Source organism: Sarcophilus harrisii, chromosome 1 (assembly GCF_902635505.1).
Source record: "Sarcophilus harrisii chromosome 1, mSarHar1.11, whole genome shotgun sequence".
Lineage (NCBI taxonomy): Eukaryota > Metazoa > Chordata > Mammalia > Dasyuromorphia > Dasyuridae > Sarcophilus > Sarcophilus harrisii.
Genome location: NC_045426.1, coordinates 292,207,874 through 292,225,222, shown reverse-complemented (window position 1 = coordinate 292,225,222; position 17,349 = coordinate 292,207,874). Strand labels below are relative to the sequence as shown.

The 17,349-nt window shown below is 36.1% G+C and overlaps 1 protein-coding gene across 2 annotated transcripts in view; it reads left to right on the top strand.

Moving 5' to 3' along the window:
* The window catches only part of MCC (MCC regulator of WNT signaling pathway), a 223,516-nt gene that overhangs the window by 199,549 nt on the left and 6,618 nt on the right, over positions 1-17,349 (top strand). For both annotated transcript variants that reach the window (XM_031943717.1, XM_031943721.1), the window contains 2 exons: positions 2,600-2,700; positions 17,143-17,265. In XM_031943717.1, coding sequence (XP_031799577.1) covers positions 2,600-2,700; positions 17,143-17,265 — 224 coding nt within the window. The remainder of the gene's footprint in view (positions 1-2,599; positions 2,701-17,142; positions 17,266-17,349) is intronic.

The window sequence follows — 17,349 nt, the reverse complement described above, 5'->3', positions numbered from 1 at the left end:
AGTTTGACTTGGCTAGCATATTCTTCTGTCTCTCTTTCACAGTTCTTCGCTGCTTTAAATAGCCTCTCCTGCCTGTTTTATGATCCATATGGTGAGGAGAGATGGTCTTTTAATTGCAAAAGTTGCTACAATGACTATGAGCACTGGGATGAAAATAGGACCAGTGGTTTGGGGAGTAGTATTATCACTCCTAGAGTGCTTATGCTTATTTCTTTATAGAGGGAGGAAGTCCACATGTAAAGAACAATATACATATTTTCAGAATTTTTCAATGCATTGATCAATTTTGCTGATTTTGAGTGATGCTCCTACCATTTGTATAGACTTCTACCTTCACTCTTAATCATGTGAGCTAAATCTTTTCTACCCTATTCCTCTTTTCTTCCCTAATGGGACCTTTTCCCTCTTCCCTTTTCTTAAGTTCAACATATAATAAAGATCACTCCCAAATGTTCTGTTTAATTTGACTCCCTCTACGATTCCCTACTGATAGCACAATTTTTTTCGTTTTTTTTTTTTTTTTTAACATTATAGCTTTTTATTGACAGAACACATGCATGGATAATTATTTTTCAACACTGACCCTTGCAAACACTTCTGTTCCAACTTCCTTCCCTCTACCACCTCCCCTAGATGGCAGGCAGTCTCATACATGTTAACATGTTAAAGTGATATCACAGTTTTTAAGAGATGTTTATATTACAGCTACTCCCTATTAAGATGCAAACACTTCATCCTTTCTAAAAGATACAAAGTCTATAAAGACATCTTAAGTATTTTTCAATTACTTGTATTTTACCTTTTTATGTTTCTCTTTACTACCATATTTCTGCTGGAACTTTCTATTTAGGTCTTATATTTTCATCAGGAATGTTTAGCATTATAATAGCTTTTTTTTTAATTGAATTATTCTTGGTTATAAACCTATATCTTTTTGCCTTTTCAAATACCTTAGCCCAAGTTCTGTACTCTTCCATAGCTGTAGCTGCTAAACTTTTATCATGTTGATTGATTCCTCTATCCTTCAACTACTTTATGACTATTTGCAGTAGTTTTTATTGATTTGAAGCTATAGATTTTGTGTATGACATTTCTAAGAAGTTTTACTTTGAGGTTTCTTTCATGAGATAACTGTATTATTTCTATTTTCAGTTTTTTTTTCTGGTTCTAAAAGATATGCGTGATTTTCTTTTAATGATTTCTTGAAATTTGTCTAATGGTATATTCTCTAAACAAAGCTTCAGTCTCCTCCTCCTTCATCTCCATCCTTTCCCCCAGGAAGCTTGGACCTAACGGGATGGTGGGAGAGTATAAGTGTCTCAGTAACTCAATACCTCTCAGAAAATGAGTTGGGTAAAGAAGGCCAGCTAGGTGGCATAGTGGATAGAGCACCAGCCCTGAAGTTAGGAAGACCTGAGTTCAAATGTGCTCTCAGATACTTAACACTTCCTGGCTGTGTGACCCTAGACAAGCCACTTAACCCCAATTGCCTCAGCAACAAAAGAAAAAAGAAAAGAAAATATCCAGCCCAACTGGATGTTTTCTCCAAAGCTAGAAGCCACATTTGCTTCTTTGGAGAATTGGGTGGGGAAGAATGGTTAGATTGCAGACTGAAGGTGCATTCCTTATGGCACAAAAATTGTTTAGTATTCATGACTTTCATGGTATCTTCTGGAACCAATTATTTATGAGTACCAAGGTATCACTGTATCTTGAGCTGCTTTGCTTTTCAGGAGACATTATTCCATTCTTTTCTATTTCTAGTGGGTGTAAAATAGACTCATGTATTCAAATTTCCTTTCCTTCATATTTTGAAATTTTTCTCTAAGTCATTTGTAAAATGTGTTATTTGTCATTAGAATTGCTAAATTTATTCCATTTGGAGTTTTTTTAGCTTAGGTTTTTTTGTTTTTCTAGAGGCAGTTCTGTAGATTCTTTTGATTAGTTCTTTTATGTTTTATGTTCAGAAGTTTTATGTTCAGAAGAAAGCCAGCAATATTCTTATATTATTTCTTACATTGTAGAGTTCATATTTTTTGAGTTCTTCTGGAATTCCTATGATCCTTAAGTTGACTCTAGGCTTCCTGCCTTCAAATTCAATATTTTAAAAATTAATTTTTATCAAATAGGCTTTTGTTTTTATTTTATTTTTCCTACCTCCAAATGAAAAAGAAAGGGAAGCAAAATTTATTGTTTCAAATATGTATATTCAAGTAAAACACATTCTGCTAATAGTCATGTGCAAAAACCATGTGATGTTTGTGTGTGTGTTCACATGTACATACATACATAGATCTGCATTTTGAGTCCATTAGTGATTGGGAGGTTTTTAGCTTGTTTCCTCATGCTTTAGAATGCTGGTTGTTGACATAATTCCTAATTCTTGCCAAGTTGTTTGTCTTTACATATTTACATGTTAAATTTGTTAATTTGTTCAATTGTTTAAATTGTGTTCCGCATTTGTCTTCAGATTTTAACATGACACTAGTGCATTTTTTTTTGTTGTTGTTACTTCATTTGTGTTTGCTCTGCTATAGAGCAGCTTCAAGTTTCTAAGATAGTCCAAATTATATTTAACAGCTATTTAATTTATTTTCAGGAGTGTATGGATGGAGCCTCATCTGTGCTATCACTAGCTGACCTGAGAATAACATTCAGTGAGAATGATTTGGCTGCAGAAGTTACCAATGCACTGCGACGGTATGTAGCCTTTCTCAACACACCAGAGAAATGACTTATTCTCTTAAAATAAGATTTCATCTTGGATTTTATCAGTTAATCAGCCAGCTCTTTCTGGATCCTCAAAAAGGGTGGTACAGCTGGCAACTATTTGACCATTTTGCCATTGACTTTTCTACTTTGAAAAAAGTGAATCTTTTTGGAAAGGAGGTTGTATATAATGTTGAAAAAGCATGAAGCACTTTGATGCTAGGCCTTTCAAAAAGAAAAAGGATGTGTCTGTTTTATAATAAACAATCTGAGTAGATAGAACAGTGAGCATTGCTGTGATGGAGATTTCACCTACTTTTTGTTCCAACTCCCATCTATTTTTCTTTTTATTCCAAGTTATCCTAGATGTTGCTGCCAGCTGTTGGCTTCTGTGACTTTATAATTAATGAATATAATTACTTTTCTGAGAGAGGAAAAAGCCAGTCAGATATCCTATTGATTCCCTTGCAAGGAGAAATTGCTACATGCTAGAGAAATGAGATCAGAAGCCACCAACTAGTTCTAACAGCCTTTTAGCTTCTGTCTTATAAGCTCCTGATTCTTCAAATTTCCCAAATACCAAAGGTGTTTTCTGGCAAAGATGAAATAGCCATGAAATGCAGCATCTGCTGACTAAACATAAAGATATCTTTTTTTTTTTTCCCTGTCTATTACAATGTATTTTAGTGGACCACCTCAAATCAGTTAAAATGAATTTCTCATTAAAGAGCCAGGAAAACTGGAACCAAAAAAGATCCTGCAGAACAAGAGAAAGAAACTTCTTTAATTATCCTGCAACTGATTTGGTTTGCTTGAATTTTATTTTGTTTTTCATTTTTTCCCTTTTTGATCTGATTTTTCTTGTGTAGCTTGATAATTGTAGAAATGTGTATAGAAGAATTGTAAATGTTTAACACGTATTGCTTGCTGCCTAGGGGAGAAGGTGAGGGGAAGTGAGGGAGAAAAAAATTTGGAACACAGGGTTTTGCAAAAAAAAAAAAAAAAAAAAAAAAAGCTTTAAATTTAAAAATTAAATTTAAAAATTAAAAATAAAAAAAATTATACTGCAATTGAAAGAGATATATTTAGATTAAATATGGTATAAAACCACGAGAGCTGATTTGGTTTTTAGTTTTGTTCTCTTATTTGTTTTCATAAGCTGGAAGATTTAAGAAAAATTTGTCAAATCACAGCAGAGTTAATTTAATCTCTCATTACTTTATTTGCCTTGCAGATAATTTTAAAAATATAACTTAAAAACCATTCACAGAAACAAACATTCAAATGAACAAATAAAAAGAAAGATTATACCTGAAGCCATAAACTCCAAACCTAATGGTTTGTAAAAGTTTGTAAAAATTTTTACTGATAGATCTTATTTTGATAGAACAGAAACTCCCCCATAAATCCCATAAAAGCATACGCACTTATTTAAAAAAAAAAAAAAAAAAAGCCTGTCTGCTTTTTTACTTTGGTGGCTTCATTTGTTAATGGAAAAGTTCTTCTTTCAACTTTGATAATATGGCATCAACATTGAATATTAATTTTGACTCATTCTTCCTTAGTATTCTCTATATAAACCATGCTAAAAACAGACAGTTTGAATTTTTAAAGTGTATTAAATGTTAACAAAATGATAATGGAAACTTCCTTCTGATCTTTTGTTAGGTATATTTTTGAACTTTTTTTGCTACTAATAATTTCTTACATTGTTTAAATCGGTAACATTGTTATTCCAGTTCTTCATACTGTACCTTCATATAAGATTATACTTCTTTTTGTTCTTTATATTTGTCATGGTTTATATATGTTGTGTATTATAATTTATTCAGCTTCGCTCTAATCAGTGAATAACTATTAGTTTTAAAAAATATTATTCATGAGGCAGGTAGATTGGCAAAGTGGATAGAGAGCCAAACCCAAAGTGAGGAAGATCTAAGTTTAAACCCAGCCTCAGATGATGTTCACTAGCTGTATAAACCTAAACAAGTCACTTAACCTGTGTGCCTCTGTTTCTTCATCTATAAAATGGAGATGATCATGATGACATCTGTCTCTCAGAATTAAGGTTAAAACAAGCTAATATTCATAAAGCCTCAGAGTACTGTTTAAATGTTAGCTATTACTCTTGTTTATAGTTTAGAAGCAGTGTTGCATGGTAGATAGAGAACCAGTGTTAAAACCTTGGCAAAACTCAGTGTTTCAGATTATCTTCCAAGTCTGTTGTTTGAAAAGCAATGGCTGATTTGAATTCATAGAAGAAGTTTTTTTACTGGAAGTTTCTAAACATAAGTCCAAATCTCCCTACTCCACTCCCTTTAAAAAAGAAAAGAAGAAAATTGCTAAAAACAGGTTGGTAGTTTTAGATCCCCATAGATCAGAATTAGGATATCTAATTTTAAAAATTACCAAAGAGGACAGGTAATGTGTTGAGGAAGAAGCACTAAATCTGAAGTCAGATAATCAGGGTTAATTATCTTACTTACTGGGCCTGTTTCTTTATCTATAAAATAAGGATTTAAATTAGGTAATTTCAAAAATCCCTGTTTGCTCTTGGGATAATCATATAGTTCCAGTTTTGGATTAGATTTATCTATAAAATTAAAAAAAATAATTTTGTCTCCCTGAAGCTCAAGTGTCAATCAAGGCCAAATTATTCAGATCTTTTGCCTATAGTTTTTAAAAATTATTTTCTTTATTAATTTTTTTGTTACGTTAAATGATATTTAATTAGATTATAAGACCAAAACTTTCTGAAGTTACATATATAAAGCCAAATTACTCTCTGTTCTCATTCTGCTTTTTCTTAAGTTACCATTAAAGTCTATCTTGATTATCAGATTTCTATATAGACATGCTTAAACTTTTATTGTTAGAGCAGTAGCATTCAGCAAGTTTTGTTTTTGTTTTGTTTTTTGAGGGAGGGATTTTGTTTGTTTCTTCCATATTCTTGATTATAAGGTTTGTGCTGCCTCTGTTCTTTGATCAAAATAAAAATCTGCAGTTATTACAAATATCATAACATGAACACAAAAGTCACAGGAGTTTTTTTTTTTTTTTTGTGTGTTGTTATTTGAATGAGAATATCTCCTTGTATTTATTTAGCTTTATTCTTAGGATATCAAACAAGAACTTTTAATTGATCTTTTCTACATTTCTAAAGTATAGATATATCTCTGTATATAAATGTAGAAACTAACCCTGAAAAGCTAAGTTGCTTATCCAGTCATCTTATATGGGGAAGGGAGGGGTCCTGTGCCTCTCCAGTCTGTTCTGACCCTGTTAGGTATTCCACCCTTAGTTTGATGAGAGATCATGTGGATATATGTGAATAATATATCCACTAAGATCAGCATCTGTTCAGATAAGATCTTATCAACAGACAAGATAGACAGATGTGTGTGTCTTATTATGTACTTAGTTATTTTCATTACTTCCTTTAGAATGTGACCTTCTTGTGAACAGAGACTGTTTTTGCTTTGCATTGTGTGCCTAATTCTTCACACAGTACCTTGCACAAAGTAAATGCTTAATTGTGAGACTAGCCAAGATGACATAGTAGGAAGAAGGCATGTAGTCCAGCTCCCCTAAGATGAACAAAGATGACCATGCCAGAACTGGTAATGATCAGAAACATAAAGAAAAACAATAATGGATCTACTTTCCAACCCACAAGGTAGAAAATATGGAATAATAGGTTTTGTTGGATTGGAGACTGGACTTGTAAAGTAGGATTAGTATGTTGATCTCAGCTCTTGGGTAAAGAATAGGGCCTTAGTAGTTGCCTCAGTTCCTAAAGGGGATACTTATTCCCTAAATCCCTTTTCCCATATCAAAGAATAGGGCCTCAATGCTTTGCCCTAACCTCTAGAGGAGAAGTTTAAAGCTTTAAATCCAGCCCCATCCAAATTCACTTAGAGACAGACCCCTGGAGAAGCTAGAAGAGGAGATCTTGGAGCCATTCTCCAGTTGCAGAACTGTAGCTTTGACCTCAGTAGGACAACAGATAAGATAAGCAGTGTTACAAATATGAACTTGCCCATTAGACTGCAAAAAGTTCAGATTCGTATACTTTTTTGTTATTGCAGAGTTGATAAATACTTTAGCCTACAGCATTCTCTGTTTTGTAAATCTCTACCATAAAAGCCATCTTCTGCTTGAATGATCTCCAACCCCATTTCCTACACCCTTACTTTTATTTTTAATACATTTTTCATATTTTGACAATCAGTAACTCAACTCTCTCTATGCTGAACCTTCCTTGTAAAAAAGAAAAACAAAACTATTTAATACAGAAACTGTGCTCATGAGGTATTTGATATTTTATTGTTCTTATATCTTTGTTGTGAGGAGAAAGGTCTATTTTATTTTGTCTTTTCCAAAAAATCACTGCTTTATTCCGTTACTAAAGGATATCTTCTTTTCAGTTATCTATTTAATTCCATATTTATATATGTAAAGTTCTACAAGTGAAATCTTGGCCTGGCTTTCTATAATTCATTTGCCATTTCTTTAAATTCCTTTCTTATTGTATGATATCATTTCATGTTTCATAATTTTTCACCTTTCCCCCAATTGATGGGCACTTACTTATTTGTTTCACTTATTAGCTCCAACAAAGTATGAGTATTTTGGCATATGTTAAACCTTTGCTTAGACTTACTTGTCTAATAGTGAAATTACAATGATTCAAATGATTTTATTCCAAGCGCTTTCTTGATAACCTCAGCCTGAAATTGTTATGAGCCAGAACTTGAAACAAGGTGTCAATTCAATGAAATTGATAGAAACAATGCTTGTGTTTACACCTTTGAGAGTTCACACATTGGCTCACACACTGGAGTTCACACATTGGCTCACACATCGGAGTTCACAAGTCGGGGGATATCCAAGTTTATACCTCCCATAATCCCACTCTCGGAGGAGGAGTCAACCTTTGAGTTTACACCTCTAAAAGAGCATAAAAAGGAGTTGAGTCAGTGCAGTCAGTCAGTTCAGAAGATTGACAGAGTGAGGGTTCAGTTGGAGATAGGTAGAAGCTGGAAGAGCTAAAGGACTAGCAACAAGAGCTCTCAGAACCAAGGAAAGCTTTACCAGGCTATTTTGGAAGAGACAATAAAAGATTGGATTTTAACTCCTGGCTGTATTTGAGGTGATTATTACTCTGAACTGAAACTAAGGCTGCCTCCAGAAACCTCCCTAAGAAACCTGCTCACAGAGAACCATCATATTGTAGAAAAGAACACCACCACATTTTGGTCCCTGAATGTGGGATTAACAGGACCCTGAGCTCAGTGGAAAAGCCTCTGATTCTGAATCCAGTGGAAAAGTCTCAACCCAGAAATTAGGGTGAGTACAAAAATAAACGAGGAAACTTTAAAAGTTAAAGTAGAATTTCAGCTAAGATGGATCAGATGTTTAGAAAACAGCCTTCTGTTTCTGTTCAAGGAAAATATTTAAGAGAGCATTGTCAAGGTTATGGAAAGCCAAGGTTTGATTATAATTTTGGAGCAGATCACTGAACTTTTAGAAACTGTAAAGCACATATGTCCTTGTTTCTCTGTGGAAAAAGAATTGGATCTAAACACATGGAGTAACTAGGTGAATACTACAATTCTAATCCAAACTCAGTTTCCAAAAATCACTTTATACATACAATTTAATACAACTGGCTTTCAGAAATTATATAAGTGTTAGAATAAGGAAAAAGAAGAAAGATCAGGAGAGGGAGGTGCCAACTAAATTAGGTGAAAAGGATGAAGAATCAGATAAGAATGGAGTTGAGTACAATTTTGAGTGTGACACAGCAGAAGAAATTAGATCATTCCACATCTCATGACCCTCCCCCCTCAATTAACCCTTCATGGGTGGAGGGAGAAGGAGGAGGGGGAGAGGCAGAAACACAATCAGCATCTCCTGTAAAGCAGAATATGACAAGATTAGAAAGGCATTAATTAAGGCAAAAAATGAAGGACAAGATGTATCTGATTTTATAAATGCATATCCTGTGATTGAAGAACTTGACTCTTCAGGTCAAAAAGGGAGAAGATACACTCCTTTTAATTTGGAAAAAATTAAGAATTTGAAAAAGGGTTGCACTCTTTATGGGGCTACATCCTCTTATGTTAAAATGTTACTAGATAATTTGTCTTATGAAATCTTCCCGAGTGATTGGAAATCCTTATCTAGGACATGTTTAGAACCTGGACAAAACTTGTTGTGGCTTTCAGAGTATCATGAAGTATGTAGGATTCAAGCCCAACAAAATAGGCAAACAGGAGTTAATGTATAAATCACTTTCGACCAACTAGCTGATGAAGATCAGTATGGAGAGAATTCAGAACAGATTTATTATCCCATACCAGTGTATGAGCAAATTTCTAAGGCTGCAATAAAAGCTTGGGATCCCTGCCTGGACAGAAAGATAGATGTAAAGCCTTCACAAAAATAGAGGAAGGTCCCAATGAACCTTTTGCAGATTTTCTGGAATGTTTGCAAACAGTTCTAATAAGAACCATTGGAGATAATGCAGCTACAGAAATAATGACCAGACATCTAGCTAAGGAAAATACCAATGAGGTTTGCAAAAGAATTATATGGGGATTATACAAAGATGCTCCTTTAGAGGAGATCATAAGACGCTGTGCCACAGTGGGCACAAATGCTTATTATACCCAAACTATGATGGACATAGGAAGACAGGGTCCTTCTTGGCAAGGGACTTCTAGAGAAAATCATCGATGTTTTCAGTGTGGAAAAATAGGACATCTTAGAGCTCAGTGTAGGTATAGAGAAAGAGTGAGAAGACAGGCTGAGAGAAAACCCAAAACCCCATGTCCAAAATGCAACTGAGGCTTCCACTGAGCCTCAGCATGTAGATTGACCCAGGGAAATGAGAGGCGGGGCCCAGCTCCAAGATATCAAAAGATAGGTGGAACATGATGGCAGCTGAGATTTTACCCAGTGAGTCTTTAAAAGATCAGGACTCTGATGTGATCAATTGGCCTAAAAGTAATCATATGGGAGAAAGAGATTACAGCTGGGTAGAATACAGGCTTTTTAACCCAACAGGGCAGTGTCCAGTGGAAACAGATCCAATGTAATTGCCAGATGATGAGGAGAAATCCCAAAAGTGATAAATAGAAAGGAATTAGATAGGTTAACTGTTTGGGGAAGAAGAACCATTATATTATAGAAAAGAAGAACACCACATGAAATGAATATTCCAATTCCTGAATTCTAATGGTATGTTATGGGCCAGAACTCTGAACTTAAAATAGAGGATTCTTATAAGGGACTAAGTCAGTGGAATTGATAGACAATAGTTATCTAATTTAGCATGGGGCTTAACAGTTCTCTAGTTCAGTATATGTACTTAGTACTTACTATAGTTCTACAAGATTCACACCTTTGATAAGAGAACATATAACCTGGGACAAACTCAGCCAGAATCAGAACTAGGGAAGACAGAGAAGTGGTGGCAGTCCTCCTGCCTCCCCCACAGAAACCAAGACACATTCAGGAGGACTTCAAGAAGCTGGCAGAAGCAGAGAAGACAAAGGACTGGTCACAGGAGCTTAAGCTCCTGGAACCAAGGAGAGAGTTAGGCCTCTAAGAAAGCTAACCGGGCCCCAGGAAAGGAGACAAGACTTGGAAAGAGACAATAAAGGATTTGGACTTTAATCCCTGACTGCATTTGTGGTGATTACTGAACTGAAAGGAAGGCTGCCTCCAGAGACCCCAAGAAAACCTCAACAGAGAATATTACATTTTAGAGAACATTACATTTTGGCGCCGGAACATGGGACCAAGAACCTTCATCTGTGACCCAGAAATTAGGGTGAGTACAAAAATAGACAAGGAAACTTTGTTAAGGGCTAAAGTAGTATTTCAGCTAAAATGGGACAGATATTTAGAAAACAAGGCTGCTTTTCCAATTCAAGGAAAATGTGTAGAGAGCATTGTCAAACTTGTGAAAAACCAAGGTTTGATTGTAATTTGGGAACAGATCGTTGAAGTTTTAGAAATAGTTCAGTACCTATCTCCTTGGTTCTCTAAGGAAAAAGAATTGGATCTAGAGGAGTGGAAATTAGTAGGAGAGCAACTATGTGAATACTGCAGTGATTATGGACCTGACTCAATTTCCAAAGAAACACTTTATGCATATAATTTAATATAACTGGCTTTAGGAAATTATATAAGTTATAGAATAAGGAAAAAGAAGAAAGTGCAGGAGGGGGGAGGATACAGACAAACTAGGTGAAAAGGATGAAGAATCAGATAAGAATGGAGTTAAATACAATTCTGAGTGTACTTCACAGCAGAAGCCTTTAGGGCATTCCTCATCCCCTGAACTACTTCCTTCAATTAACCCTTCATGGGTGGAGGGAGAAGGAGGAGAGATAGAGGCAGTAACACAATCAGCACTACTTAAGAAGCAGCCTATGACAAGATTACAAAAGATACTAGTTCAGGCGAAAAATGAAGCATTATCTGATTTAAAAATAAATGTATACTCTGTGATTGAAGAGCTTGACTCTTCAGGTTAAGCCAGGAGAAGATAACACTCCTTTTGAACTGGAAAAGATTAAGGATTTGAAAAAGAGTTGCACTCTTCATGGGGCTGCATCATCTTATGTTAAGATGTTACTAGAGAGTTTTGGCTTAAGAAATCTTAACCCCTAGTGATTGGAAATCCATAGCAAGGACATGTTTAGAAACTGGACAAAACTTGTTGTGGCTTTCAGAGTATAGTGAATTATGTAGGATTCAAGCCCAACGCAATAAGCAAACTGGAGTTAACATACAAATCACTTTTGACTAACTAGCAGGTGAAGGTCAGTATGCAGGCAATTCAGCACAAATTAATTACCCTATAGCAGTGTATGAACAAATTGCTACTATTGCAATAAAAGCTTGGGGCACCTTCCCAGGGAAAGATGGAGGGGAAGCCTTCATAAAAATAGAGCAAAGTCCCAATGAACCTTTTGCTGATTTTGTGGGATGTCTGCAGATAGCTGTCACAAGAACCATTGGAGAGAATGCAGCTACAATAATTATGATAAGACAACTGGCTAAGGAAAATGCTAATGAAGTTTGCAGAAGAATTATATGGGAACTACACAAAGATGCTCCTTTAGAGGAGATCATAAGATGCTGTGCCACAGTGGGCACAAATGCTTATTATATCCAGATTATGATGAACATGGAAAGACTTGCTCTTGGCAAGGGACTTCTGGAGAGATTTGTTGATGCTTTCAGTGTGGAAAAATTCTGAGATCTGAGAGCCCAATATAGGCATAAAGATAGAGTGAGAAGATTGGGTGAGAGAAGACCTAAAACCCTATGTCCAAAATGCAACCGAGTTTTCCACTGGGCCTCAGAATGTAGATTGACCCAGGGAAATGAGAGGCAGGGCCCAGCTCCAAGATATCATACAAAAGACAGGTGGGGCATGATGGCAGCTGAGTTTACACTCAGAGAATCTTTAGAAGTTCAGGATTCTGATGTGATCACTCAGCAGAAAAGCAATCAGATAGCAGGATTACAATTGGGGAGAATACTGGGTTTTTTAACCCAACAGAAGGGCAGTGTCCAGTGCAAGCAGGTCCAATGTAATTGCCAGGAGAAGAGATTTAGAAAGTAGTAAATAGAAGGGACTAGATAGGTTAACTGCTTGGGAGAAAGGGTTTGCTTGTATCTCTACAGATGGAGAAAAAAATCAGATGGGTGGCAACAAGCACCTGGAGAGAGACAGGAAAAAAAGAGAAAAACCTTAAAACAATGTAGAAAACCTAAGAAACATCTGACACTGAAAGAGCATGGCTGATAATGAGACTGTTGCAGGACTTTGAATAAAACCAGCCGGAATCATTGGATTCCCTGAGATGAAAAATTGTTCATAAGCCTGATATGGGACTTCAAAACTTGCAGGAATCATTTTTGGACTATTTCTAGGACTTATGGGCATATGTAATTCTTTGTGTTGATTCATGTTATTTGTTACATCACTACTAGCCTGTATTATATTGCTATGTGCTTATGTAATTTATGTAACTACATGTAATACCTCCCATGTTGATGGATTTAAGAGTGAGACCCTTCAGAAACCCGCTAATCTGATTTGATTTCCTATTTCCTTTGGTGTTTTCATCTCCCTTCCTGATATGTCAGGGAGGGCATGATCACCTCCTTTTATAGTGTTTTCACCCCTTTTTTGAGCAGTCAGGGAAGGCATGATCACTTCCTTTTTGGGGGTTTTCACCTCCTTGAGAAGTCAGGGAGGTCATGACCACCTATGTTCTAAAAACAAAAGAAAGCAGGAGATGTTATGAGCCAGAACTCTAAACTTGAAATAGAGGATTCTTACAAGATACTAAGTCAATGGAATCAATAGACAATAGTTATCTAATTTAGCAGGGTGCTTAACAGTTCTCTAGTTCAGTACATGTACTTAGTACTTACTGTAGTCCTACAAGATTCACGCCTTTGATAAAAGATCATATAAGCTGGGACAAACTCAGCCAGAATCAGAACTAGAAGACAGAGAAGTGGTGACAGTCCTGCCTCCCCCACAGAAACCAAGACACATTCAGGAGGACCTCAAGAAGCTGGCAGAAGCAGAGAAGACAAAGGACTGGTCGCAGGAGCTTAAGCTTTCAGAACCAAGGAGAGAGTTAGGCCTCTAAGAAAGCTAACCAGGCCCCAGGAAAGGAGACAAGACTTGGAAAGAGACAATAAAGGATTTGGACTTTAATCCCTGGCTGCACTTGTGGTGATTACTGAACTGAAAGGAAGTCTGCCTCCAGAGACCCCAAGAAAACCTCAACAGAGAATATTAACATTTTAGAGAACATTACAGTGGTACTTAGTATCTTTTACTGCAGAAAATTTTGTAGACTTTGTAAATGTTCAATAAATGGTTTTTGAATGCATGAGTGAATGAATCAAAACTTTTTGGTACTAGGGAGTTCTGTTCTTTATCCTCTTTGATACAAATGCATGTGTTCCCAGCTCTGCCTAGCCAGGTCTTAACCTAGACTATCTTTGACTTAGCCTTAACTATCAGTAGCCACTAATATCAAGAATGCTCAATGGATAATTATCTTAACTTTTCCAAGATAACAATTGAATTAGATATCTTAGATTTCCTTCTCTCTTTTCCCAGGCTTTTGAGAAATCCAAAGTATTTCTTCATTAGGAAACTATTACAAACCTATGATAGTAACTGAGTAATAACTCATTTGTATGCAATGGTCTCGTAGCTGCTGGATGAAGCAAGCTAAGCAAACTAAAAGTCTCTTGTACAGCATCCCCAACAGTGATTATACTGAGTAGTTGTTCTCTATAGATTTAAGACAGATGTACTACCAACAAACTTTTCTATATTGTACCCACAGAAAAACTGCTCATTCTCTCTTTGGTATAATTCTCATAATAGTCATGAAATATTTGTCATAATGAGGAACCCAAGGCTCTGGGAAGTACCCTGTGACAAACCATATTAAGCCACCAAAAAATATAAATGCTTAACTCGATAGTATAACAATTGCCAAATTGTGCTGTCATCTAGAAATTTTTTGCAATATAGAAAAATGTCACCTAGTCCTAAACAAGAGACCAGTTCAAGGGATAATAAATGAAGAAACTGCTTTGTATATCTTCACAAATTGTGAGATAGGGACAGCTAGATGGTTCGTGGATTGAGCACCAGCCCTGAAGTCAGGAGGACCTGAGTTCAAATCTGGCCTCAAACACCTAACACTTCCTAGCTATGTGAGTCTAGGTAAGTCGCTAAACCCCAATTGCCTTAGCAAAAACAAACAAAAAAAAAAAAACACAACATTTTGTGACATAGTGGAATGGGCTCTTCACTTAGCAGAAATTGGGGTTCAAACCCCAGGAAGTTGGGGTTCAAATTCCAGTTTAGAATTTGCTTTATGTGTTATTATGAGCACATTACTTAGAATGAGAAAATGTTAGAATTAGAAGAAAACTTGGCAGCCGTCATCTCAACTCAAACAAAAATAAGGATTCTTTTTAGATATAGTTTATAATCGATGGTTACTCAGCCCCTTCTACTTCTGGATAGCTCTGGTATTTAAGATTTTTTTTTCCTGACATAAAGCCAAAATTATTCTCTTTGTAATCTTCACTCATTGTGCCTTGTTTCTATGGCCAAATAAGTTCCAAGTTTTTTTTTTTTTTCAGAGAGACAGCATCATGTCCCAATGCTCTTTCTTTTTTTTTTCCCCCAAGCTAAGCGTCTAATTTTCATGTTGCATTGACTCAAGATCCTTCATAACTCTGATTGTTCTTTTCTGGATGTTCTCTGCCTTATCAACAACTTTCCTAAACTTGCATCTATACCTGAATACAGTATTCCATATCCTCAGACCTCTTGGGAACTTAATGTAACCATAGACTATATTACCTTTTTTACCCTGGCCCATCCCAATGCTGACTCACTCTGAGATTTCAGTCCATCAAAATCCCCAGATCTTTTTAAAACTACTATCTAATTAAGTTTCCCTTCCTCTCTCATCTTGTATTTTTAATATTGACTTTTAGAACCCAGTAATAAATGTTTAGTCTTGGTATGGAGCAAAGCCACCCCATCATAGAAGAGAGGGGTGAAGGAGGAGATAGTGGCAGAAGATATATAAATGATATGAGATGAAGAGGGGAGAAGAGGGAGATCATAGCATTTTTTCTGTAAAACATGTGATAAGGATCTTAGCTAAGAGCCTAGGGTTGGAGAGAGGGAACTGTGGGGAGTTTGTTGTTTAATGATTTTTAGTTATATCAACTCTTTGTGACCCCATTTGGGGTTTTCTTGGCAAAGATATTAAGGCTTGTCATTTCCTTCTCCAGTTTATTTTACAGATGAGGAAACTGAGACAATTAAGTGACTTGCCCAAGGTCACACAGCTAGTAAATGTCTGAGGCCAGATTGAATTCAGAGATAGGCGTCTTCCTAACTCCAGACCCAGTGTTCTATCTACTGTACTAGCTACTTGCTTTTAAGGGCGGTTTAAGGAAAAATGAAAAAGTTTGAAATAGCTACTATGGAACAATTACCTTGCAGTAGTGAAGGCCCAGTTAGGGTTATGTAGCCCAAATATGCACTAGACCCAGTTAGAATATTTGTATGATTTTCTGTAGCTTTGTTTAGCAGCACATGTGTAAGAGCAAAGGCTGCAGATTGTGGGAGTGATCCAAAGCTGAAGCTTAGTCAGTAAAAATATAAAGAAGCTAGGGATTCAAGGGAGGACAGTATAACCTGACTCAATAGGTCACAATAGGGAAAAGAGAAAATAAGTAGTGGAAATTTGCTAGAAAGTAGCAATGTTAAATCTTGCCACTATCACTTACTAGCTGTGTTAGCAACAAATAAGTAATTTAACTCCTTTGAGCTTTAGTTTCCTTATTTATAAAAATGAGATTAATACACAAGGTGATTGTAAGGAGTACATAAAATATGCAAACCTATTTTTGCCATCTCTTCTCAGTTTTACATACTATCCACAGTTGTTCCATGTTCCTCTCTTGGAGATTAGAGCCACATCTGTTTTTTCCTCCCACAAATTAGGTTTATTGTAGAGCTGACAATGGAGATTAGTTGGTCTTCCCTTTTGAGCAATTATGGGCAAAAATAAATTCAGTCTCTTGAAGATGAATTATATTCTTGGTCCAGATCATCTTGTCCTTCCTGTGATTCTCAATAACTTGTTAGATCTTCTTGACCAATAACCAAAAGACACAGTATGTATTTTAACCTGTTATCCTGTGGTTTCATGGAAGATGCCTAATAGTAGTGCCTTGTTAGCCTCAGCCACTGTTATTTTTGTTTATTTCTGTGACTCTTGTACTGTTTGAAATATAAACAGGTAGAAAGCATGAAAATATTCTGGGAAGGATGGGAACATCATTATTATACGTCTTCCTAAGTAAATTGTTGTAATGTCTGGGCTAGCTCTCTGGAGAGCCTCAGGATCAATTACAGTCAGAAGATCAGTCAAAGTCCTTGGTCTTTAGGAGGAGAAGAGAAAGAGGCAAGCAAGCTGCCACATGGCTTATCAAAGATCAATCCTTGCTGAGCAAGCTGTGGCAGAGAGACTCTCTCTCCCTAATTCCAATCCTTCCCTCTGATTATCTCACCACAACACATTGAGCAGGTGCACCAATTGTAAGGAGAGCCATCACATCACCATATCATCTAAGCATATGTTTATAGAACCATTATGTCACATTGAATAGGCACTTAGCCTTATGTACTGTGCTGTCTTAGATTCAAGTACACCTTTTCAGAGTTACAGCCCTCTGCAATCCTTTCAGCCTTCTACAAATTATATCACCTACCGTATTTATCTCTGATCCAGCATAGTATGCTCACCATCATCAGACCCCTCAATGTCTCTTCCCTTGATACAGGGAGAAGAAACTGAAAGCCAGAGTCCAGGAGCTTGTGAATGCCTTAGAAAGACTGACAAAGAGCAGTGAAATCCGACACCAGCAGTCTGCTGAATTTGTTAATGATCTGAAAAGAGCTAACAGGTAAAAATTCACAGTCTCAGTTTGATTTTCTATCTTGCATACTCATTCTTATATTTTTACTTTGGTCAATATACAAAGAATTAT